This window comes from Lampris incognitus, chromosome 5, assembly GCF_029633865.1.
Source record: "Lampris incognitus isolate fLamInc1 chromosome 5, fLamInc1.hap2, whole genome shotgun sequence".
Lineage (NCBI taxonomy): Eukaryota > Metazoa > Chordata > Actinopteri > Lampriformes > Lampridae > Lampris > Lampris incognitus.
Window position 1 is genome coordinate 32,407,777 of NC_079215.1, and position 25,248 is coordinate 32,433,024.

The 25,248-nt window shown below is 40.6% G+C and overlaps 1 protein-coding gene across 1 annotated transcript in view; it reads left to right on the forward strand.

Moving 5' to 3' along the window:
• rnf24 (ring finger protein 24) overlaps positions 1-24,890 on the forward strand; it is a 68,250-nt gene extending 43,360 nt beyond the window's left edge. Inside the window, exons 4-6 of the mRNA XM_056280409.1 lie at positions 1,274-1,315; positions 17,545-17,624; positions 20,411-24,890. Of these exons, the coding sequence (XP_056136384.1) occupies positions 1,274-1,315; positions 17,545-17,624; positions 20,411-20,552 (264 nt within the window). The 3' untranslated portion in view covers positions 20,553-24,890. The remainder of the gene's footprint in view (positions 1-1,273; positions 1,316-17,544; positions 17,625-20,410) is intronic.
• Positions 24,891-25,248: the final 358 nt, after the last annotated feature.

The following is a 25,248-nucleotide window of genomic DNA, read 5'->3' on the forward strand; positions in this document are numbered from 1 at the left end:
TACACTGTCCTTTCTGTTTTGCTCTGCACTAAATGTAAAGGCAGTAAGGTTAACTTGAGCAACTTGTCTATTGGTTATATAAGAGCAGCACACACACACGCACACAAACACACACACACACACACACACACAGGAACACGCAGACCCATCCCCACCCCCTCCTCTACATTCGTTTGCACAAGTGCTGACCTTCCTTACTGATGCTGATGGGTTTTAACTCTAGTCATCCTCGCTGAAGTCAGTCAACTCTGTCTGAAGGCCAAAGACCAGATCATCCATCTCTTATGTTCTTATGTCCTTAATTCAGTCTGAATAGCTGTTTTATGTGCAGCAGGTTGTAAATAACACATTCAATATTAAAGACTAACTCCTCTTCCCGGTCTGAGCCTAACTCTACCCACTGCATCATTTTGAAAAATGCTAAAGAGGGGAGTGGGGAAGGACTGAGGAGGGGGGGGTGGATATGTGAGACAGGTGCATGGGCAGGAGTAGCCGGGGAGTCCCCTCCACTGGCACGCCTTCCGGCATGTCAAGGACCGCCCCGCGAAGACACCCCAACCCGCGATGTAGATGTGCCGCAGACAGAAGGGGGGCCCCACGAGATGGGCCGCGGCTCTCCGGCAGCGGAGAGGCAGGCGACGGGGCGACTGCTCCCCCAGCCACAGTGCGAGCCCAGCCCGACCGACCCAGTTGTCCGGTGGTGCTTTTACAGCCGTCAAAAGCATGAGTCCAAACCATTGTGCCAAGATTGAAAATGATGAAATAATATAAATATAACTAACTGAAAATTGAGAGAAATTCAAAAGGTTGGTAGAAAATGTAATAAAGGCGCAAGCTTAGTGAGAAAACGTGAATGATGGGTCTCGATCAGCATATTTGAAAATGGGAGTGGTTTCACAGACTCACACTCAAGGGCGGGGTCACTGGTCACCTCTACGTCAGCATTGGCCTTGCAAGGTTCATGGCTGATTTAAAACAGTAAATGGCGTGTTGAGCAATTTTCAACCTATGAAATGCCGATTTTTATAAATTTGGTAAGAAGTGTCAATATTAACATCAGCATTGATATATTTCATCCCCATACAGTCGTAATCATTCAGTTTACAACTTAAAAAAAACTTTATTTAGTACCTCTTTAAGCTGTCTCATCTCTACATTATTTCAGTAGAAATCTGTCAAGTCATTGGGAGAATTCTGTTTTCAATAAAACTCAGACATTTGTGTCAATGAACGATTTGTTTGATATCTCTGCTTATCTCCTGTCTTCCTCCAGGTTATACAGAAGGAAAAAGTCAAAGAACTAAATTTGCATGAGGTAAGCATGGAATATTTTTTAATCACTTGTCTTCTATAATGAGTTGGTGTGGTTGCTTGAGGTCTGTTCAACATTTAGGCCTGTGTACTGGTGAGGAACGTTGCACTGGAGACAGACCAACACACACTGTATCCCTTTCTACTAATTTTGGACTAACCAGCCATGTGAAACATAATCCACCAATGCTACAGTTATAATATTTGACATTTATATTGATCTGTCCAGTTTTTGTGCTTTGTTCATTCTCTTGGTTGTGCAGTGGTACAGAGTCCAATGATTAACTGTAACCCTCACTTATTGATTTCAAAATGAAACTCTGTGACACTGCCTGTATAACTAGCATTACCACAAACCACCTTGGTTTCAAGATGGCACACACATCCTGTTATGCAATGTGCAAGTGGAGCAGACATGTGCCCCATGTCCTAGCACCCTGGTGCAGTTGGCTGTATTTTTGGTATCTATGTCACAACAGTCGCACTGCAACTCTCTAGCTATGTGAGCCTAAGTGTGATTGCTAGGTGTGTTTTGCAAGCTTTGTAGACCTTTCTTTGGGACTCACTGTAGTTTCATCGTCCATAGTGCATGTTTTGAGTCATTACAACATAGGTGTGTTCACAGTGCAATTTGTTGTAAAGACAGTTGTTAAACAGATATGTTTCAAGAAACTGTATTGTGAGCAAGTGTTAAAATAATCAGAGTGTGAAACAACAACGAAAGAATACAGTGGGAGAAAGCAGGCCCCAACCACTGGTGCGCTTATTTAGGCACATTGGTGCAAATGAATTGCTAGAAGCAGCATCTCCATCCTAAGAGTTCTGTTCAGTGCCATCAGGCTTACCTCACATCATGTCATCACGGCTGGAATTTCCCACAGTGCTGTGTTGGTCTTTGGCCTGCACTCACTGCCCTTTTATTTTCTCAGTTATTAGAAACTGAGGGAGCACCAGAGAATCTGTCATGTGTATGAAGTGTGAAATGAGGCCAAGCTGTTTTGTGTAACTAAAAACAACTCTCTCCCTCCCTATATCTTCCATGCACGTGTCCACGTTTGAGTAAATGATGCTAATTGGAAGTCAGGAAGTCCAAAGGAAACCAGTGGAACATTGTTAAAGACTAATTTGAATGTAATAAATCCTGGTTAATTAGTGAAATGCCTCACAATAAGAGTGCTGATTTGGGACCAGTTTAATTCAAAGCCATATTAAGGTTTAAAAGGCATTGTTACCTGACCAGTGATTTGTGCAGTTATCATTACTTATATAAGGAATGATAACTGATAAGTAAGAGTGCCACCCCAGTCTCAGTTTGACATTCATAAATGTATTTAAAGTAGTACATATTACTGGTTACCAAGTTCATCATTTGAAGTTTTCTTTTGATATCCATGTATAAATCCTGACGCACAAAGTGGGACGTGTTAACTGTTGATACTGTAGCACACGAAACTTTGTTGCCTTGCTCCATTGGTCACTCCAAATAATTATGGTTTAAATAAAAGACTGTCCATAAGATTTTTTTTTTTGGGGGGGGGTTGTTTCCCCCTTTTTTCTCCACAATTGTAACCAGCCAATTACCCCACTCTTTCGAGCCTTCCCGGTCGCTGCTTCACACCCTCTGCTGATTCGGGGAGGGCTGCAGACTACCATATGCCTCCTCCAATACATGAGGAGTCGCCAGCCACTTCTTTTCACTTGACAGTGAGAAGTTTCACCAGGGGCACATAGTGCATGGGAGGATCATGCTATTCCCCCAGTTCTCGCCCCCCCCCCCCAAACAGGCGCCCTGACCAGCCAGAGGAGGTGCTAGTGCAGCAACCAGGACACATACCCACATCTGGCTTCCCACTCGCAGACACGGCCAATTGTGTCTGTAGGGACGCCCGGGAATTCGAACCAGCGACCCCCGTGTTGGTCGGCAACGGAATAGACAGAGCCATGCTACCCGAATGCCCCTATCAGCATTTTTCCACTTTCACACAGCACAATCTTTCATTTAGGCATCAATTTAAAGTTGGGCTGCATCTTTTTGCCTCCATTCATGAGGTTACATGGCTTTTTGTCCTTTGCAATAATCTAAGTTGATGTGTAATGTACAGCAGTAGCAAGTAGTACATTACCTAAAAATTATTGTCAGTGAGATATTCATTAAGTTACCTCAAATTTCATTCTTTAAGACACATTGCAAGATCTGCTCAATTATCTATTAGGAGAAAATTCAGTTTCAGTAATAAAAATTAAAAATACAATTCAGTTTCTGTTGGCACTGATCTGTTCATGAATATTCTTTTCCTTGTAGTCATGTCAATGATAAAAGCCAGGAGACACTATATTTTAAAACCTCTCCCATGTATTTGTTTAGACCAGAATATTTGTTAAGGTTGTGTTCAAGGTATGTCTCCAGCTGTAGGTGACAGGTCAGGGTGTGTGCTGGTATTCTTTCTCATAAGAGGTTATGTCAGGGATTGTTAGATTTAGCATAACCTTGCACTAATAATGTCTTATCACTTTGATAGTTTAACTGGCTCCATGTTGACTTTTGATGACACTATCAAGGCCAACTAATATTTGTGTGTGTGTGTGTGTGTGTGTGTGTGTGTGTGTGTGTGTGTGTGTGTGTGTGTGTGTGTGTGTGTGTGTGTGTGTGTGTGTGTGTGTGTGTAATTCTTTAATGGACAGTACAAGCCTGTTTCATGCCATAAGCAATCAGCTGTCAACTAAATGACATCTTCAGTCTCAACTAAGTGACTGAAGATGTCACTTAGTTGATTGATGAAACGTATCTGTCAGTAAACATTGTATCCAGATGAACTGACTCAACCTTCTTTGATTTTCTTAAGTGCTAACTTTATTTGATTATATTGACCGTGTTGGACTGAACAAATATGTAGTATTATTATAGTGGCATCTGACTTGATAACTGACATTTGTCATAAGTTTTTCATTCAAAGCTAGTATTGTGTTCTGCACAGGCAAAGGGATATCGAATGCTTTCATCCAGTCAGTGTTTGGATTTCTTTTTGGACTTTACAAAACACAACTAACAGGACAGTCCAAATTTATTTGTGAACTGTGTTTATTTTAAACTGATACATGAATAAATGAACAATACCAGGCATTGTCAAGTAATAGCTGGACCGAAGAGAGTGCAAAGTGGTTGTGTGGGAATGTTGAGGGTGTGGACTATAGTTGAGAATACCATGTAGGCTACCACGATGGTGCTTTTTGCAAAGAATTTGCTTAGCAAGTAAACAATTATTTCAAAGAATACAACAACAGTACAACTTCTACCACGGTAAATGAGCCAAACAGAAAGGCAATGCTGTTTGGTTAAATTCTGAAAATATAATGCGTAGGGATTTGGATTTGTAGACTGCGGTATCTGGCTTGGGTCTAAGACTACAAAACTGGCTGAGCTGTGCAGCTAATTGTCCTGTGTGGTTATCGGAGTCTGTGCCTATGGTTATACAATGTCATGGTCAGGTTTTTTTTTTTTTTCGTAACCTAACAATGTGAACATATTAAACACTATAGGAAAGTCAGGTCTGATTTGATAGGATACGTACCAACAGTACCATAGAGAGTACATTAAAAATCCTACATTACTGTAGGATTGATCTGGACTGATGTAGGTTAAGAGGGAAAAGAAACAGCTGACAGGCTAGTGAAAACTGCTATGCAAATATACAGGGCGTAGAGATTCTAGCTGCATCTTATGGATCAGAATGTTAGTGTATGTAAAACTGGATTATGTGTGCAGGGCTCTATGAAATCCATTTTATTTTTTTCACATTTTCAGTTCCCTTGTTTTTCAGTTTTGTGTTTTTACTCTACTGTTAGAGTTTGTGTAATAAACTACAATGATAAAAAAAAGAAATGGCAGTGTTCTTAGTTTTTTTTATATATATATATATCATCTGATGTGATGCTGGTGCCATCATTGACTTTTTTCTTTCTTTGTATCCCGTACAATAAACCAATGTGTGTTTACTTATGTGCATGTTGTAATGTGTACACTCGGGTGCACAAAGACATATAAACACGACAGGGTTTCTACGAGGGAGTGCAACAGATTGTCTAAGGACAAATTACATTAAATTCCTAATATGTTCACAAATTTTGCAATAATCTAACCCTAACCTTCAAATTCTTCGCACTTCCCGTGGTTATTTCTGGAATCTTTTTTGTGTCTTCATTGCATAATTTCATATGAGCTTTCCACATTGCAGAAATCTTAAGGCCCTATTTGTATGTGGACCTATTAGATCATTTATTTTTCATTACAGATAAGATCTTTTCACTTGAATAAATACTTCTGAATGTGTTTGGCAGCCTGAAATCAGAATATGGCTATTGCATCCATTAATGGTTCCTTTTTAAGATGGTGTATTATGTGAAAATAGCAAAGCTATTCTAAAAACCTGGCTAGGTGTCAAAGCAAACAACATAACTGCGTCACTTTACATTTATCAGACTAAGTGTTAGAATTCCAATGAAATCATACGTTAGTTTGCTTGTTTCGGTCACAGCCTTGTTTCAGTTAACCTAATTGAATTGTCCACCTTCATTTTTCAAAATACACACCTGTGTTCAGATGATTATGGAGTGATATTTCTGTATGTCTGTATGTGTAATAGGCCTTGTCCTACTTTCTTTATGAACCATCATTGTGTAAGGTGTGTGAAATTGTGTAACATTATTCAGCCAGCTTTTCCCCCGTTTGCTGCTCACGATTGCTGGTTAATTAGAAAGAACAGCAGAAATGCAAATATTGTTCCCAGGACATGACATGGGTCCATCTTGAAAATTGTATTAACAGGCAAAACCACTTCTTCTACTCTTATATTTCCGGCATATTAGATGCTTCACAGTGGGCGTAACCACTTTGCGCATGTCATAAAAGTTATATTCTGATTAAATGCTTTGGGACATTTAAACACGCATCTTATTAGATCACTTTATTTTGTGTCCATGTAAACGGTTAAGTTGAAATCTCTAATTAGAATTATTTCAATCAGGTTGAAGAAATATTGTCCATGTAACCTCAGCTAGTTAGGCCTTGCTTTTCCTGCCCTCATTTTTATGGACATATGGTACAGTTAAGAGGTGAGAGTGCATTCCTTTTAAGCTCTTTTTAGTTCAAGATAAGATTTTAAAAACAACAAAAACAGCTTTAGCTATAACATGAGCCTTGTTATCAGTGCTGCCATCTGTTATTTGGCACTGTCATCTAGAATCAGCTTTTACTGCATCTCATGCTCTCTACAATTCTCACTTGGCTGTTCAAATCTCTCTCTCTTTCTCTCTCTCTCTCTCTCTCTCTCTCTCTCTCTCTCTCTCTCTCTCTCTCTCTCTCTCTCTCTCTCTCTCTCTCTCGTCTTGTGAAATGTTGGAAGTTTTTTTTTCCATGTAGCAATCTATTATATCTTTAATGCACAGGAACGTTTGGTATAGTGTCTTAATTTGAATGAATTCTCAAGCAGCATATAGTTGCTAAGAAGACCCTAAATCAACAGTAAGTTGACTCCTTAAAGTTATAAAGCATTAATGTCATAGCCATTGAAACGTAAATGGTTGTTAACATGAGTACTGAATTGTAAGGAGTCAAGAAGTTCTATTCTGTAACCAAACCTCATTAAGAAGCAATCAAATAAACATAGCCTTATTGTGCTCACAACATTTAATAGTACAGTCTTGCGGTGCCATGAAATAAGTAAAACTGCTGTGACTTTCTGGCCCAGTCACTTGTTGAAAAAAAGTTTTTTTTTTATAGCTGCCAGGCTTTTTCCATGAGTGAGACCATAGCCTCAATGTTGAAAAGAGCAGAAACATTGATCTATAGTCTCTGAGAAAGCAAGCAAAGCAGAGCTATAGAGTCGCTATAGACTTGGTCTTTTTATCTAAAAAGACCCCAGAGGAGAAACTTTAGAACTCTGGAATGGTGTCTTTCATCCTCAGTCTGTCAACAACCAGCTATTAAAAAAGGGAAAAAGAAAGAAGTGTGCCCTTCATCCCTGAAGGGGTTCCTTTTGCACTGTTGGACAACAAGGAAAGACTAGGGCAAAATGCAAAAACTGCCAGGACAGCAGTACCCCTGGCTGGCTAGGTTTGTGTGAAGGACACTGCCCTAAACTTTTACTTACTATGGTTAAACAAAGTTATTAAAGAGTAACTAAACCCTAGACCATTTTAGTGAATTCTAGACCATTATAGTGAGTTTACTGACATCTACAGGTTAAAAAATATTGAGGTTAAAACAAATTGTAGTCTGGTCAGATGCAGATCTACTACTACTTTTGGCTGCTCCCGTTAGGGGTCGCCACAGCGGATCATCCGTTTCCATTTCTTCCTGTCTTCTGCGTCTTCCTCTGTCACACCAGCCACCTGTATGTCTTCCCTCACCACATCCATAAACCTCCTCTTTGGCCTTCCTCTTCTCCTCTTCCCTGGCAGCTCCATATTCAGCATCCTTCTCCCAATATACTCAGCATCTCTCCTCCACACGTCCAAGCCATCTCAATCTTGCCTCTCTTGCTTTGTCTCCAAACCGTCCAACCTGAGCGGTCCCTCTAATATAATCGTTCCTAATCCTGTCCTTCTTCGTTACTCCCAGTGAAAATCTTAGCATCTTCAACTCTGCCACCTCCAGCTCCGCCTCCTGTCTTTTCGTCAGTGCCACTGTCTCCAAACCATATAACATAGCTGGTCTCACAACCATCTTGTAAACTTTCCCTTTAACTCTTGCTGGTACCCTTCTGTCACAAATCACTCCTGACACACTTCTCCACCCTCTCCACCCTGCCTGCACTCTCTTTTTCACCTTTCTACTGCACTCCCCGTTACTTTGGACAGTTGACCCCAAGTATTTAAACTCAAATGCCTTTGTCACCTCCACTCCTTGCATCCTGACCATTCCACTGTCCTCTCTCTCATTCACGCATAGGTATTCCATCTTGCTCCTACTGACTTTCATTCCTCTTCTCTCCAGTGCATACCTCCACCTCTCCAGGCTCTCCTCAACCTGCACCCTACTCTCGCTACAGATCACAATGTCATCCGCGAACATCATCGTCCATGGAGACTCCTGCCTGATCTTGTCCGTCAACCTGTCCATCACCATTGCAAACAAGAAAGGGCTCAGAGCCGATCCTTGATGTAATCCCACCTCCACCTTGAACCCATCTGTCATTCCAACCGCACACCTCACCATTGTCACACTTCCCTCATATGTATCCTGCACCACTCCTACATACTTCTCTGCAACTCCTGACTTCCTCATACAATACCACACCTCCTCTCTCGGCAGTCTGTCATAAGCTTTCTCTAAATCTACAAAGACACGATGCAACGCTTTCTGGCCTTCTAAATACTTCTCAATCAACATTCTCAAAGCAAACATCACATCTGTGGTGCTCTTTCGTGGCATGAAACCATACTGCTGCTCGCTGATCATCACCTCTCCTCTTAACCTAGCTTCTATTACACTTTCCCAAATCTTCATGCTGTGGCTGATCAACTTTATACCTCTGTAGTTGTTACAGTTCTGCACATCGCCCTTGTTCTTGAAAATCGGTACCAGTATGCTTCTTTTCCACTCTTCAGGCATCCTCTCACTTTCCAGGATTGTGTTAAACAATCTAGTTAAAAACTCCACTGCCATCTCTCCTAAACATCTCCATGCCTCCACAGGTATGTCATCAGGACCAACTGCCTTTCCACTCTTCATCCTCTTCATAGCTGCCCTCACTTCCTCCTTGTTAATCCACTGAGGTTCCTGATTCACCATCCCTACATCATCCAACCTTCTCTCGCTCTCATTTTCTTCATTCATCAGCCCCTCAAATTATTCCTTCCACCTTCTTAGCACACTCTCCTCGCTTGTCAGCACATTTCCATCTCTATCCTTGATCGCCCTAACTTGCTGCACATCCTTTGCAGCTTGGTCCCTCTGTCTAGCCAATCGGTACAAGTCCTTTTCTCCTTCCTGAGTGTCTAACCTATCATACAACTCACCATACGCCTTTTCCTTTGCCTTTGCCACCTCTCTCTTTGCTTTACGCTGCATCTCCTTGTACTCCTGTCTACTTTCTTCATCTCTCTTACTATCCCACTTCTTCTTTGCCAACCTTTTCCTCTGTATAATTTGCTGTACTTCCTCATTCCACCACCAAGTCTCCTTGTCTTCCTTCCTCTGTCCTGATGACACACCAAGTACCTTCCTAGCTGTCTCCCTCACTATTTCTGCAGTGGTTGTCCAGCCATCTGGTAACTCTTCACTACCACCCAGTGCCTGTCTTAACTCCTGCCTGAACTCCACACAACAGTCTTCCTTCTTCAACTTCCACCATTTGATCTTCGGCTGTGTCTTCACTCGCTTCCTCTTCTTGGTCTCCAAAGTCATCCTACAGACCACCATCCGATGCTGCCTAGCTACGTTCTCCCCTGTCACCACCTTGCAGTCTCCAATCCCTTTTAGATGGCGCCTTCTACATAAGATATAGTCCACCTGTGTGCACTTTCCTCCACTCCTGTACGTCACCCTGTGTTCCTCCCTCTTCTTGAAATATGTATTCACCACAGCCATTTCCATCCTTTTCGCAAAATCGACCACCATCTGTCCTTCCACATTTCTCTTCTTGACTCCATACCTTCCCATCACCTCCTCATTACCTCTGTTCCCTTCACCAACATGTCCATTGAAGTCTGCTCCAATCACCACTCTCTCCTCCTTGGGTACCCTCTCCACCATGTCGTCCAACTCATTCCAGAATTCTTCTTTTTCATCCATCTCACACCCAACTTGCGGGCATATGCGCTGATAACATTCAGCAATAAACCTTCAATTTCCAGCTTCATACTCATCACTCTGTCTGACACTCTCTTCACCTCCAGCACGCTCTTGACATACTCTTCCTTCAGAATTACCCCTACCCCATTACTCCTCCCATTCACACCATGGTAGAAGAGTTTGAACCCACCTCCGATACTCCTGGCCTTACTCCCCTTCCACCTGGTCTCTTGTACACACAGTATGCCTACCTTTCTTCTTTCCATCATGTCAGCCAGCTCTCTCCCTTTACCAGTCATAGTGCTAACATTCAAAGTTTCAACTCTCACCTCCACATGCCTACCTTTCCCCCTCTCCTTCTCCTTCGCCCAACAGTAGCATAGTTTCCACCGACACCCTGCTGGTTAACAGTACCGGTGGCGGTCGTTGGTAACCCGGGCCTCGACCGATCCGGTATGTAAGTCTTATTTATGAGCCGCATATTTGATTTGGCAAAGATTTTATGCCGGATGCCCTTCCTGACGCAACCCTCCCCATTTGTCCGGGCTTGGGACCGGCACTAAGGATGCACTGGCTTGTGCATCCTCAATGGCTGGGTTTGGTCAGATGCAGATAATGACATTAAAAATGAGTCTTTTTGATTTCGGTGTGCCAGACAGACAGACAGTCATTACTAACAAGTGTCAATACCACTGTCAATGCTGGTTCTTTAGCACACCTAAATCAAGCAGACCCAGTTTTAAATGTATTAGCTACAGCTGTGTTCATCCTGCTCTGCTTATATCACGGAGTATCAAGACCAGCCTGTCATGTGTTTAACCTTTACATGATTTTTAAGATGTAGGTTTCAGTAAACTCACTAAAATGGTTGAGGGTTTAGTCCCTCTGTTGCTCTCGTTTTTGACTGACCAATGTAGAACTGTCTTCTTGTAGTGCTTTAGTCTTCAACCTCTCATTGGAAATTCCAACCATAGCCTATAATCTCATTAACACATAGAATCCATCCATCCATGCTGACAGTAGCTTTCAGAACGAAGCCCAGTATGGCTAACAGGCAATTGAATGAACTGTGTTCAGTCTGTCTGTCTGTCTAACTTTTCTGCCAGCCATGCTGACCTGTCATTTCCTTCCTCTTTGTGTGAGAGGGCAGACTTTGGTCAACACCCATGCAGTGACAAACACAAGCAACTGCCTCCATGGCACTGGTAGAGTAATAGTATTTTTTTTTTATTTTTATTTTTTACTATTATTGTCTGGCACTGATCCTCAGCCTGGTCTAAATCCCAGTCAATGTATACCTTAGCTCTATGGAATCTAATTCGCTTTTTAAATTACACACATAAATAATGATTGACTAATCAAAGAAGGTTGAATCAGTTCATCTGGATACAACGTTTATTGACAGATACGTTTCATCACTCATCTAAGTGACCTCTGTAGTCTAAACTGACTGCAGGTATCCCCACCCTTATAAACAATACAGTTGCATAATGACTGAAATCAATGATCAGTTTATATGCAAATGTGGGCGTGACCATTAACTAGAGTTTCAATGGCCACGTGGACTATTCATAGAGGATTTGGGAATGTTTGCAATTACAGCATTGTAAGATGGCGACAGATGTATTCTTAGCCCCCCGCTCTCGGTTCAGGGATGGTCGTGCCCTTTTCACACAGATGGTCTCTTTGACTCCCCGTTCAAACCAGCGTTCCTCCCTATCAAGGATGTGCACATCCTCATCCTTGAAAGAGTGGTCACTGGCCTGTAGATGGGTGTAGACTGCGGAGTCCTGGCCTGACGTGTTAGCTCTTCTGTGTTATGCCATTCTCTTGGCCAGCGTATGTTTAGTTTCCCCAATGTATAAGTCACAGCAATCCTCCTGGCATTTCACAGCGTACACTATATTGCTCTGTTTGTGCCAGGGGACCTGGTCCTTGAGGTGGATTAATTTTTGGCGCAAGGTGTTTTGGGGTTTGAAAGCAAGTGGGACGCGGTGTTTGGAAAATATGCGTCTCAACTTTTCCGCCACTCCCGCCACATATGGAATCACCACTTGTTTACGCTTAGGCAGCTGTTGTCCTTCTCCTCTCTTCGATTGGCTGGTGCAATGTTTGGGTGTCTTCCTGGCTTTGACAAATGCCCAGTTAGGATAACCACACTTAACCAAGGCCTGTTTAATGTGGGATTTCTCCCCTTCCTCAGCCGCTGTGTCAGTGGGGATGTTGTCAGCTCGGTGCTACAGCATCCTGATGACTCCTAGTTTGTGCTCCAGTGGATGATGAGAGTCAAACCTAGAGTACTGATCAGTATGTGTTGGTTTATGGTAAACATCACTAGTCAAATGTCACCCATCACCAATTGCAATTTCACAGTCTAAAAAGGCTAACCTGTCATTTTTCACATCCTCCCTGGTGAACTCGATGTGTTTGTCCACAGAGTTAATGTGGTCAGTGAAATGTGGTACATCCTGAGATTTAAATTTAACCCTGGTGTCGTCCACAAATCTGAACCAATGGCTAGTTGGTGTCCCTGGATAGGACATCAGAGCCCTCTTTTCCACTTCCTCCATATACAAGTTGGCCACTACAGGTGAGGCTGGGGAACCCATAGCACACCCATGCCTCTGCCAATAGTACTGCCCCCTGTATCTGAAATATGTGGACTGAAGACACAGTTTCAGGAGCAGACACACTTGGTCAGTGTTAAGGGTGGTCCTATTGCTAAGGGTGGGATCATTTTGTAATTTCATATGGACTACCTCCACTGCCAATCCTGTTCTCTTCAGCTAAGAAATATTGCAAAAATCAGAAATATTTTGTGTTTTAAGGATATTGAAACATTAATTCACACTTTAATTTTCTGCTGTCTAGATTACTGTAACTCCCTCTACTCTGGCCTCAACCAAGCTACTTTAAATCATCTACAGTTGGTTCAGAATGCAGTTGCTAGACTACTAACTAGAACTAGCCATAGGCCCCATATTACCCCTATTCTTGCATCTCCACTGGCTCCCCATAAAATTCAGAATAATCTATAAGATCTTATTGATTACATTTAAAGTACTGCATGATCTTGCCCCCAGTTACATTTCTGTTCTTCTCATTCCACTTCCTTACTACTGCGATCCTCAAACCTTGGTCTTTTATCCATCCCTCACTCCAACTGCAAAACAAAAGGTGACTGCGTCGTTGTAGTTTTATCCCCAAGCCTTTGGAATAATCTTTTCCAATCCATTAGATTTGCTGAATCTTTGGACTGTTTTACCTAGCTTCTAAAAACCCATCTTTTCAGGCCAGCCTTTTTATAGAACCCTTCCCCTGCCTTCTGTTTTGGATTGTTTTTAGCTTGGTCTGTTACTCCCTATGTCATGTTTTATATTCATTCAATTTATTGTATGTATTTATTCATATTTTGTGTATTGAGTGTAAAGCACTTTGTAACTGTGTTTTTAAGTGCTATATAAATAGAATTTTGCTTGTTTGCTTGCTTCATCAACAGGAACACACGTGAAGAGAGACTTAACATCATAAGAGACCATTGTTTTATCCCCCTCCATAATGATGTCTCTCACCTTATCCACAAAATCCATAGTGTTGTGACTGTAATTTTCATTACTGCCTACCAGCAGGTTTAGAATAGATGCAAGAAACTTAGAGATGTTATAGAACACTGAGGTAATCATACAAACAATAGGCCATAATGGCACATCCTGTTTATTTATCTTAGGTAAACCATACAGACTAGGTGTAGCTTCCCCTGTGTATAATCTGTGGTACAAAATTCTGTCTATAGCATTGTCCTTTCTAACAGCTTCAGACAATCTATCACCTTTTTCTTGTAACCACTTCCAGAATCTCGTTTCAGGGGCTCTTAAGTATTTATGTCACTAAGTAACGTCGCAACTTTCTCATGATAGTCTCTCTGGTTTAATACAACCGTGCATCCTCCTTTGTCCGCCAGAAGGATGATGATGTTATTGTCCTTACTGAGAGTCGTGAGAGCTTTCCTGTCATCTCTACTGATGTTGGATGGTAGCGCCTTCACATTGCTGAGGCAGGCTGAAACTTTCATCCGCAGTTGCTCCGCGATGTTGTTTTTACAGATAGTTGATTCTGTGGCTGTGATCAGTTCCATTAGCAGGATCTCCCTTGATGTGACAGCAAAATTCAGCCCCTTAGCAAGGATGTCTTTCTCCACCTGAGTGAGTTGTCTGTTGGACAGATTCTTCACCCACTTGTCCACATTGCTGGCATGTCTGGCGTCCGTCTCTCTGTCTGCTGTTGAGGACACCGTCCATTGTCTGCCGATGTCTCTGACGTGCAGCAAGTAGGTCCAACTTCTTTTGCTGCCTGTTTTTTTTTACTTTTCATGTGGAGTTAGACGAGCCTTATCCGTGAACTCGATCACACGTTGGAAAGTGGTCTCATCTAGACGCGACATGTCTGTTGGATCTGCTCCTCTTTGGCTTTCAAAGCGTTGATGGTAAAATTTGTTTGTCTCACCCGTTCGTTCAACAGCTGGCTCTGTGCCTTCTGGAGGATCTTGTTAGCTCGGTGGCCCTTGGCTGAAGATTTAAATTGCAGGCTCTTATGTGTAATCTGCTCTGTCTGCATCTGAGGCTGAATCTCAGGTGGTTCCTGTAGTCTGCCATCTTAGGTGCCGTTTGCTTGTACTCACGTACAAGTTTAAGCTAATCCTCACTAAAATGAGTCAAAATGTCTTGATACATGCTCAGTAATCCAGGTAAGAAAATCAAAGAAGGTTGAATCAGTTCATCTGGATAACATGTTTATTGACAGATACATTTCATCACTTACCTGGCACTCTTAGATGAGTGATGAAATGTATCTGTCAATAAATATTGTATCCAGATGAACTGATTCAACCTTCTTAGATGATTGATGACATGTATCTGTCAATAAGTCTGTGAATGTTCTCATTCATCCGAGTCATGGTTATCCAAAGGAGTTGAATCAAGTGCAACTGGACTTGGTATATATCCGTGAAGACGTTTCGCCTCTAATCCAAGAGGCTTCCTCAGTTCGTGCCTTTCTGACTAGACCAAGCTAGTCTGACTGGCTGGTGATGAGACTCAGAATTTATTCTCTTGGAGTCGTTGTCAGAGCTATAGATGTCCATGGCTCTTTGTGTTCCGATGTTTATCAACGCCCGTCGCTACACAAAAGAGCCACTCATATCTATGGCTCTGTTAGCGATGGGCGTGAACACAAAGAGCCATGGACATCTATAGCTCTGACAACGACTTCAAGAGGATAAATTCTGAGTCTCATCACAAGCCAGTCAGACTAGCTTGGTCTAGTCAGAAAGGCACGAACTGAGGAAGCCTCTTGAATGAGAGGCGAAACGTCTTCACGGATATATACCAAGTCCAGTTGCACTTGATTCAACTCCTTTGGATCTGTCAATAAATGTTGTATCCAGATGAACTGATTCAACCTTCTTTGATTTTTCTTACCTGGATTATTGAGCATGCATCAAGACACTGACTGACTAATTTTCTGATTGATTAAGTCTCCAGGAGGTATTTGTCTTTCTTGGAGGTTTCAGAGATATTTCATACTAAAAGATCTACCCAAACAGCCAATATACTGAGTAATTTTCCATAACCATGTCTTGATCAAAATGTTACTGCAGTATTTTACAACTACATGTTTTTTATTGCACTATGCAAACATTATTTCTGAATGAAATTGCCAAAGTTTAAAATGCTACTATGCAAATGAAGTTAACTGTGTGCAGTAGGGTTGTGGGCCCCACTGTCATGTATTTCCAAGTTCTACCTCACTGAGTAAATGCTCCATCTAGTTTTAACTGGTCTGCATTGGAATGCTCTCAGTCAAAGCAAGGGTGTAGTAGAGTGAAGCTGGCTAGCAGGGTAGAGCTGGCATCAGTGGTGTAGACTGAAGTGCATGTGTGTTTAAGCATTACCCAATCAGTTTGGTTGTTACGACAGAAGTGTTTGCTGATGTGTTTGATAACTGCGTTTAATTATTTTGCTCTGTCTAAGTTGTGGTAGTACGCATACAATGTAGGGATGGAATAGGTGATTGTCAGCAGCAGGCTGTCATGAAAAATAAATACAACTGCCATTTTCGTTATGGAAAAGTGTCTCTCAGAGGCTCTGAATTGACTATTTACAAATGCAAGCCTGACATTGACACTCTTGCTCCTGACAACAGAGAATTTATACAACAATGAACCAACCTCTTTGCTCGAATGTACCCTTGGGCTCTCTTAGAGTTTTTCTCACCTGCCTCAAATGCAATTCCCTGAAATATTCTCAAAACTGTAAGTGCAATTCCCACAATGGTTTTAAGTGTTTAGCACATTATACAACACCAGCAAAATTCCCTAAAATATTCAAAATGTTAAACTCATGTTACAAATTTAAATTATTAGCGAAGTACAACAATGTAATTAAATGGAAATATGTCTATCATTGCATAAATACAGATGGACAATATGATAAGTATCGGCATCACTATGACATGGTCATTGTTGAATGCGTCTTCCTTTATCTTTTTCCATATTTAGAGCTGGTGATTCCCAAATTACTGTAATTAGACTATATGATAAGGTGTCTAGTTTTGCTGCCAAAGTTTTGCTTGCAATCTTGAAGGACACAATATAAGTCGTTATGAGAACTGATTGCTGATCATTTGCACTTGTTACGTTGGCGTGTATGTGTGATTGCTTGCATTCAAATGTGAGAAATTTAGCTAATCTCTATTTCCTCACTGTAATCTCACATATTTCAGTGTCTGTTTGCTAACTGTTTTTGGTATTTTGCATTTAAATCTACGCTGTCGATTTCTTGTCACAAATTTTCTCAGAAATTAATTTGGCAACAAAATAACAGTTGTAGTACGGGAATTATAATAGCTTACAGTTGTGGGTTTTGCTTTCCTCTGCCAGATCAAAATGAGTGCTGGGATCTTTTGTGTATTTCAAGTTTGTCGTTGATGCATACTCTTTTTTTCTGGGTAGTTCAATTGAAGCATTTGAAGCATTCTTGGCTAAATGCAAACATATGATTTGAGACAGTACTTGCTTGGCTAAATGCAAACGTATGATTTGAGACAGTACTTGCGCCTTGACATATGATGTTTCACAAGTGCACAAGTACAGATGAGTACAGTTGTTGATTAACGCCCCATGATTATCTGACAGTAATGTCTGTCACAATAGGTGGTAGAATTAAAATCAACAGTACTATAGGTCCCAAAGAAATGGATTGAAAACCACTGGTCTAATGAAATCTCTACTAAATCCAAAGTTATTGTAACAAAATTATTAGGTTAAATTATGATACAAAGCAAGTCTACCTCAAAGAAATACTAATGTACTACTTACAACAAACTGCTACATTCCCATCTATAGTAACTGACTATTTGATCCTCTCTCTCTATCTCTCTCTCAGATATGTGCGGTGTGCTTGGAGGAGTTCAAACAGAAAGATGAACTGGGGATTTGCCCATGCAAACATGCCTTTCACAGAAAGTAAGTACACACACACACAACTACACAGCTCCATTAAACAGCATCGAGTTCAGCATAAGAACTCTTCTCACACATTACATTGTACTTGTCACTGTGCTAAGCTGTAGGAACATTGATCCCCTGGGTGAGGGAACTGGGCTGGCTCTATACCTCTTTAGAGACCAGTTTTCCTAAATGGTCACAAAAGAGTGAGAGAAAGTCAAGTGTAGTGATTGGGCAGAGAAATGCAAGTGAGCATCGCAGGCAACAAATAAAAAAATCCACTTCAAATTTAAGCAGAATATCTGCTTATGAAATGTGGAACTGCTGCAACGCATGATGGGGAGCAAATTGCCCAATTTCCCAGTCAAAGCCCTGCCTCTAATTATTCCTGTTGAGGGCTTTGCTCAGCAAGTCTCATCCCTTGGATTGAGCCACTTGTGAGAACAGGATTTGATGCTGATTCAATCACAGCTTCTTTGTAAACACTCCTTAACATGGGCAGTCTGTGTTTATGTGTGAGAGTTAGGGCTGCACAGTTGATTTTCTCAATTTCTTAAAACTTTATAATAGAGTTAATATGCAGATATTTCATTTCATTTTCAACCCTAGTGGTGTGATCAAGTAATCTCAATAACTACAGAAAGTTTAATCAGTTCATCTGGACACGTTTGAGAGAGAAATGTTTCATCACTCATCTAAGTCTCAACTGTCTAACTGACTGCAGGTGTCCCCACCCTTATAAACAATACAGTTGCATAATAACCGAAAACGATCGGTTTCATATGCAAATTTCCATCACCATTAACTAGAGTTTCAATGGCAAGATGTACTATTCATAGAGGATTTGGGAATGGTTGCCATCACAGCATTGTAAGATGGCAACAGATGTACTCTGAGCCCCCCACCCCCACCCCCCGCTCAGTTCAGGGATGGTCGTTACCTCTTCACATAGATGGCCTCTTTGACTCCACATTCAAACCAGTGTTCCTCCCTATCAAGGATGTGCACATCCTCATCCTTGAAAGAGTGGCCACTGGCCTGTAGATGGGTGTAGACTGCGGAGTCCAGGTCTGGCATGTTAGCTCTTCTGCGTTGTGCCATCCTCTTGGCCAGCGTCTGTTTAGTTTCCTCGATGTACAAGTCACGGCAATCATCCCGGCACTTAACAGCGTACACTATATTGCTCTGTTTGTGCCGGGGGACCCGATCCTTGGGGTGGACCAATTTCTGGCATAGTGTGTTTTGAGGTTTGAAAGCAACTGAGATGCAGTGTTTGGAAAATACACATCTCAACTTTTCTGAAACTCCTGCTGGGGGGCTAAAGGTGCATCTGTTGCCATCTTACAATGCTGTGATTGCAACCATTCCCAAAACCTCTGTGACTAGTACACATGGCCATTGAAACTAGTTAATGGTGATGGCAATTTGCATATGAAACCGATTGCTGTTTTTGGTCGTTATGCCACTGTACTGTTTATAAGGGTGGGGATACCTGCAGTCAGCTGAGACTGAAGAGGTCACTTAGATGAGTGATAAAACATTTCTCTCTCAATAAACGTTGTGTCCAGATGAACTGATTCAACTTTCTGTGATTTTCTTACCTGGGTTATTGAGCATGCATAAAGACATACTCTCAATAAAACTTTCCCTCTATTCACAATGCTGCTGAAATTAAGATAAACCATTGGATGTGCAGCATACATAAATTTTTGTCTCAGATTGTATACGAGACATATGTTGTTGGCAGGGGAAAGCAACTGTCTAAGGCTGAACAATAAAAAGTATTCAGACTGTGCAATTGCTGCCTTAGAGCTGTACCTTTTTCAGTAAATCAAATCTATCAGTCAATCATCTTGTTTCATTTCAAAGTCCCATATGATTAATGCATAAAAGCAAAGGGGCTGTTTCAGTATTCAGTCTTCATTTGTCTTCCTGCAACACCGACACTATAAAGATCTATGGATTTAAAGCACCCACTTGAGATGTGGTGCTGTGTCCATTTTTTTCACAACAGCTCTCTGATTGACTAGATGGCAAAGTCATATAATGGAAAAGTAATGCACACCAAGGGTTGTAGGGAGGTGCTGATCACTGGAAGTAGACGTGAAAGTAGGAAAATGTTGCACATTCTGACTCCATATGCATTTCTCTTTTATTATTTATATTTTATATAGATGATGTTTCGGCCCTCAGGCCTTCAAGTTTAACCAAACTGCACTTTGATGGCAAAGTCAAACACTGGAAGGAAAACATGTTAACATTGTAAACACAGCATGTCTTACATATACTTAATGTCAACAGTTCATTTCCTGGAATATGAATTTCTATGCACAGCCCCATCATTGGGGCAAATATCAAAAAGACAGATTTTGCACTGGGGTTCTACGATGGCAACCTAAGTGAGCAGAAAATACAAGATGCGTATCTAGGAAAGGCTGCTTCTTTTTGTGTAACCTATAGCACACTTAGCTATAGCACCATTGGAGCTGCAGTACTCGAGTGGTCCCTAAATTTCAAATATGTTTGCTTCTCTATAATATGAGGATCTTTGATAGAAGTTGGAACCAACTTTATTCATATCAGGAGGCAAAGACTTTTAACTTGTAAATAATGGACAGGTTATCTCTGAGGAAATAATGAGGGTCAACAAAGTTCTGCCATTTGTGCTGCACTGTGAAGACTTTATGAAGACTATGTGAAGACCTTGTAAGGGTACCTTAATCAGTCCTCTTGGTTCTTTGTAACTGGATGAATTTTAAAGGCCTTTTTTTTTTTTTTGGACAATTTCTCCTCCTCTGTCTCAGGTGCCTCATTAAGTGGTTGGAGGTGAGAAAAGTGTGCCCGCTGTGCAACATGCCTGTACTACAGCTTGCCCAGCAGGCTGGCACCCCAGAGCCCCCTGTGCCAATACAGCAGCCTCTACCCGGTGTGGAGAACCTGGTGTAGCACACACAGACATACTGTTGTGATACACTACAAATATGCATACACATACACATACACATCCTAACACATATTTGCTCAGTTGTACAGGTACTATTACATACAGCATGTGTCTGAGAACAGACAGGAGACACCAAGAGTTACTATGCAGAGACTCGCAAAAATGTGAATCTACTGCTCTCCTTAATTCTCTAATTTTTGCCTTGGCGGATTAAAGAAAAGGATATCCTAGTATCAGTTGTTACTGATATTCAACTGCTAGTTCTCCTTTCATTTTGTTCTTTTCATGGACAATGATGAAGAGTTTTTAGTTTTCTTCTCAGCCATGCCTCAGTCACTGACTGTTTCATAACCAAAGCACTTTTCTGGGGACACCAGCGGAAGACAAGAGAACCACAAAGCCAAGAACTACAAAACTTCTCTTTTTCTTTTTTTCTTTTTTTTTTTTTCTTTTTTCTTTTTTTTTCTTTTTTTTTACTTAATTTAAATTTTTTTAACATGCACTTTATTCGAACTCAACCTTAATTGCGTGTGATGGTAGTAGCAAGGTCATATTTTCTTATTTTTATTAACTATTTCTTTATATGTACAGAGTGAAATGGTTTTTAATTTTTAATTGAGTGAACTGTGGTTTTTGAAGGATAAAATATATCTTAAAGGGAAAACAATACCTTAGTCAGTGTAGGTGTTTCTGTGTCAGGAAATGTGGACAGTGTTTATAGTGTAATTACACTCATACACGCATGCGCGTGCACACATAAACATGAACGCAAGCTCAAAGCAACTTCAGAACTTGATTTCCAGCTAAATGTGAATTAGGGTTGAAGATTTGAATGTTTAACCGAGGATTGATTTCTAGTCTCTGACATAAACACACACACACACACACACACACACACACATATATATATATATATATATATATATATATATATATATATATATATATATATGCAGCTAACGCCTAGGCTATACGGTTTATTCACAAGAGTTGTCTTTGTTACAATGTCACTTTCATTGCCCAGTCAAAAGAAACAACATTACTATTATGTGGCATAAAGATGTGAATGTTCTAGCATAGTGCAACAATGCTGAGATGTTTTGGTATATAGTACAAGAAAATACTGTGAATACAGCAAGTAGATACAGTGGAAAAACAAATCCAGTTTCCCTTACCTCTGTACGTAAGTGCTGTTTGACAAGCACACAGGCTATAGTCACTTCTTGCATCAGGGACTTTAGAATGACTTCATATCCATAGTTCCCTCTGACCCACAGCCAAGGAGATGTCATGCTATGTACCTCATAAGGCCCCACTCAGCTGTGCCCCAAGCATTACTTGTAATTTTGGCAGATCTTTAGTTCTTTTTTTTTTCATTTTCCAAATTAAAGTCTAACACAGTCCTTGTGTTCTGTTTTGGACAACCCTTAAAATGAGTAAGACTTCTTCAGTACTATTTGTTACACATGTAGCCAGACTTTTAATTCTGTTTCAGAGAACAAAAGCTTGTCAACCAAGGCATTGTTTGACAGGAGGTAAAATCAGCAAATGTTTTGACAGTGCCAGAAATGTGTCAGTTTTACTTTGTCTTGTTGTCAATTTGCTGATGCTGCTGAATTAAGAAAGAAATGTTACATTGTTATGCGTTATGATAAGGCTGTTTTTTCTTCTTCCTCAAATTGTGAAAAAATACATTACTTTTGTGTCTGTCTATCTCCAAATGTAGTAATCTGTATCTCGTTCGAAAAGTATTGGTGACTCTTAAGAGACTTGACCTAGTGAGTTTATAGGAGACCGGAGTTAGACTAGAACAAAATGAACTTTTTTAATTCAACTTCTGTTTAAAAGGGGGCACTTGCATGCAACTGCAAAAGAAAAAAAATGGTCCTACCCTTGCTTCTATGCTGGTACTAGATTATCTTTAATCATATTGTAGCTATACCGATAGTACAACAGTAAAGCTATCTGGTAAAGTAATGCTACAGTAAAAGCTAGCTGTTGTGCAAATTGGTACGTGCAACACAATTTCTATGCTCAGCATAGAAATTGTTTTTGTAAATGTACACACTACTAAATACCCCTGACAAACACACACACACAAACACACACAAGAGGTGTGTGTACCCACCATCCTCAGTTGGACAGTTAGAGGTATTAGTCAGCAGGTTGGGATGTAGTAGTCCTGCTTTCTGGCCCCACTATTCTAGTGCTTTCCTCCCCCTCGCTCACTGTACAATACAGAGTGTTTGTTGTCCAGAAGCACACAGACCTCTGTGAACCATGCTTTTGTTCATACATTTGGCCATACTGATTGCCCTCACCCACAGCATCACTACGTAGTGTTTTGAGACTTGTTTATTAACAAAGGTGTGTAAAAGCATTCATTTGAAAAGGGGCAGACCCAAAAAAGTTGAAAGCTAGAGTGTCATTAGCTTTTCTGACCATGGTTTAAAGACAGTTAAATTATCTTTAATAACATCCTGTTCCCAAACACTTAGTCAATAGTCGAATTGCATATGTAGGTTCCTGGACCGATTTGGGCAGCTCAACCACATATTTGAGTTTTACCTGATGATTTGCCTTTACCGAGACCGTTCTGTCAGAAATTGATGCCATACGGTGGTATCCTACTATGAAATAGAAAACTATTGGGTGCAGGACAACCATTCAAAGAGGTTCTCAGATATTTTCCCCAATGGCTTTTCCCAATTAAAAAAAAAAATCCAAATGAACAGATTAACGCAGCCAGAAAAGAAGCACACCACTTTTCTTTATTGCCAATATCAAAGTCTTATCTCATAAAGCTGATGAATCAGGTGAGGTTGGAGTAATGTTTCATTCATCTTGATTGTGCTTTTCGTCCGTTGTGGTTAACAAGCTTATTTCACTTCTAGCCAAGAGACTAATTAAATGTTAAAAAATCAAATGTGTAGTTTATGTAGTAACACTTAAGCTACACAGAGACTAACTGTTTTGACTGACCCTTTATCTCAATTGAAATCTATGAAATTGAGAATTGGCTTTGAATCACAACAATCCCCATTCTCTAGATTCCCTCACTACAGGATTGGGTAGTATCCCTTCGAATGCCCCTCGAGAATATTTCTTTCTTCTGTCACAAGGCCAATAGTTTAGATCAAGTCTAACAGCTTCACAGAATGTACGGTTTATGAAAGATTAAAAAAAAAATCGTGTTGACGGTGAAAGCATGCAATTTTGTAGACTGCCGCTGAAATTGCCATTGTTTAAGTGTAAATGGAGAGTTCTATCAGTCATAGTGTATTTGTACATAATGGAAAGTGAACTGAAGATGCTTCCTCATAGAAAAGAAATGGCAGCTGAGCACTTCCTGCCATTAACCCAACCAAGTATTGTGTTTAATCGTTGTCTGTCTTTCCATCCAACCTTCCTGTTTTGTCCTGTTTGCCGTCCTATTCCCGTTAAAGACAAAGTGCCAGGTGCCAAATGTTGAGTGGTGAGCACAAAGTCATAGTAAAAGCCAATCATGGCATATAGCTTAAAATAGTAGAAAATGTTTTGAATATTGTATTTGTAATAGGTATATAAATGAATGCCCCCCCCCCAATTGTAGTCATTGATGTTGGCGCTGGCTTTTTTTTTTTTAACTGTTACCAACAGAGAAGGCACAGTTTGCAAAACCAACCTGCTTTCTTTTCGACATCACTGACTATTCACTGAGATATGATGCCAGGGATTTGTGACATGGGAACCCTGTCTATGTGATACATCTCGCTGTTCTAGACACATTTTAAAGCCTTTTAAAAGTAGACTTGGTATTTTGGCAGAATGTCAAAATTCATTTATTTGGAAAGTAACATTAACGCGGTTAACCTGTCCCATAATGTGTGAAAATTTTCATCATCCTAGATATTTCCATGGCTCTTGTTAGACCAGACCATTTATGCTTTTCCATCTGTCACTGCCTCACAGAACTGATTTTTCTTCTTGTTTAATGGAGTGTATTCCTCCATAACTCTGGTTACTAACTGCCAACTAACTTACTAACCTCCGCCTGCCGGTGCACCCAGTCCTCTTCACCATCGGCCCATGTCTCACAGCCTCTCTGTTGACACTAGTTATGTTTGTGGACTCTCACAGACATTGTTTTTAAATGAAACTTCTGCAGCAGAATATTTTTGGAGACAGTTGCTGTACAGTATTTGTAAGCTCTATTTTTGTATATGTAATTGCTATTTTGGAGAAAATAAAGAATTCAATGCATTTTTTTTCCTTTTTTGGCTAATTTTATGTCTATTCATTTAAAAAAAATGTTGTATGTGACTGACTTGAACTGTAAATAAAGTTTCCAAGTTATGGAAGTTATTCTGTGTGCTGCCTTGTGTAAACATGCCATATTTTTGTTTACCAACATGATCGTGATACCTGATGTTATCCTGAAGGCTTGAATGACTGAGAACATCTGCATTTTAATAGCTGTGCAATACCTGGTTTGATTTCTCAGATGATTTAAATTGTACTTACACGTTTAATGTCCATATCTTTAAAATTAGTGGCTTCAACAAACGAGGGCCCCTAAGACATTGGTCAAATTCACCTTAAACCTCCCTCTGATCTTATTTTAATGATAGAGTAGCAGTCAGACATGTTATTAGGGTCTCAAATGTAAAGGGCTTGCACAAATGCTCAATTTATGCTGATGATACCCAGCTCTTCCCA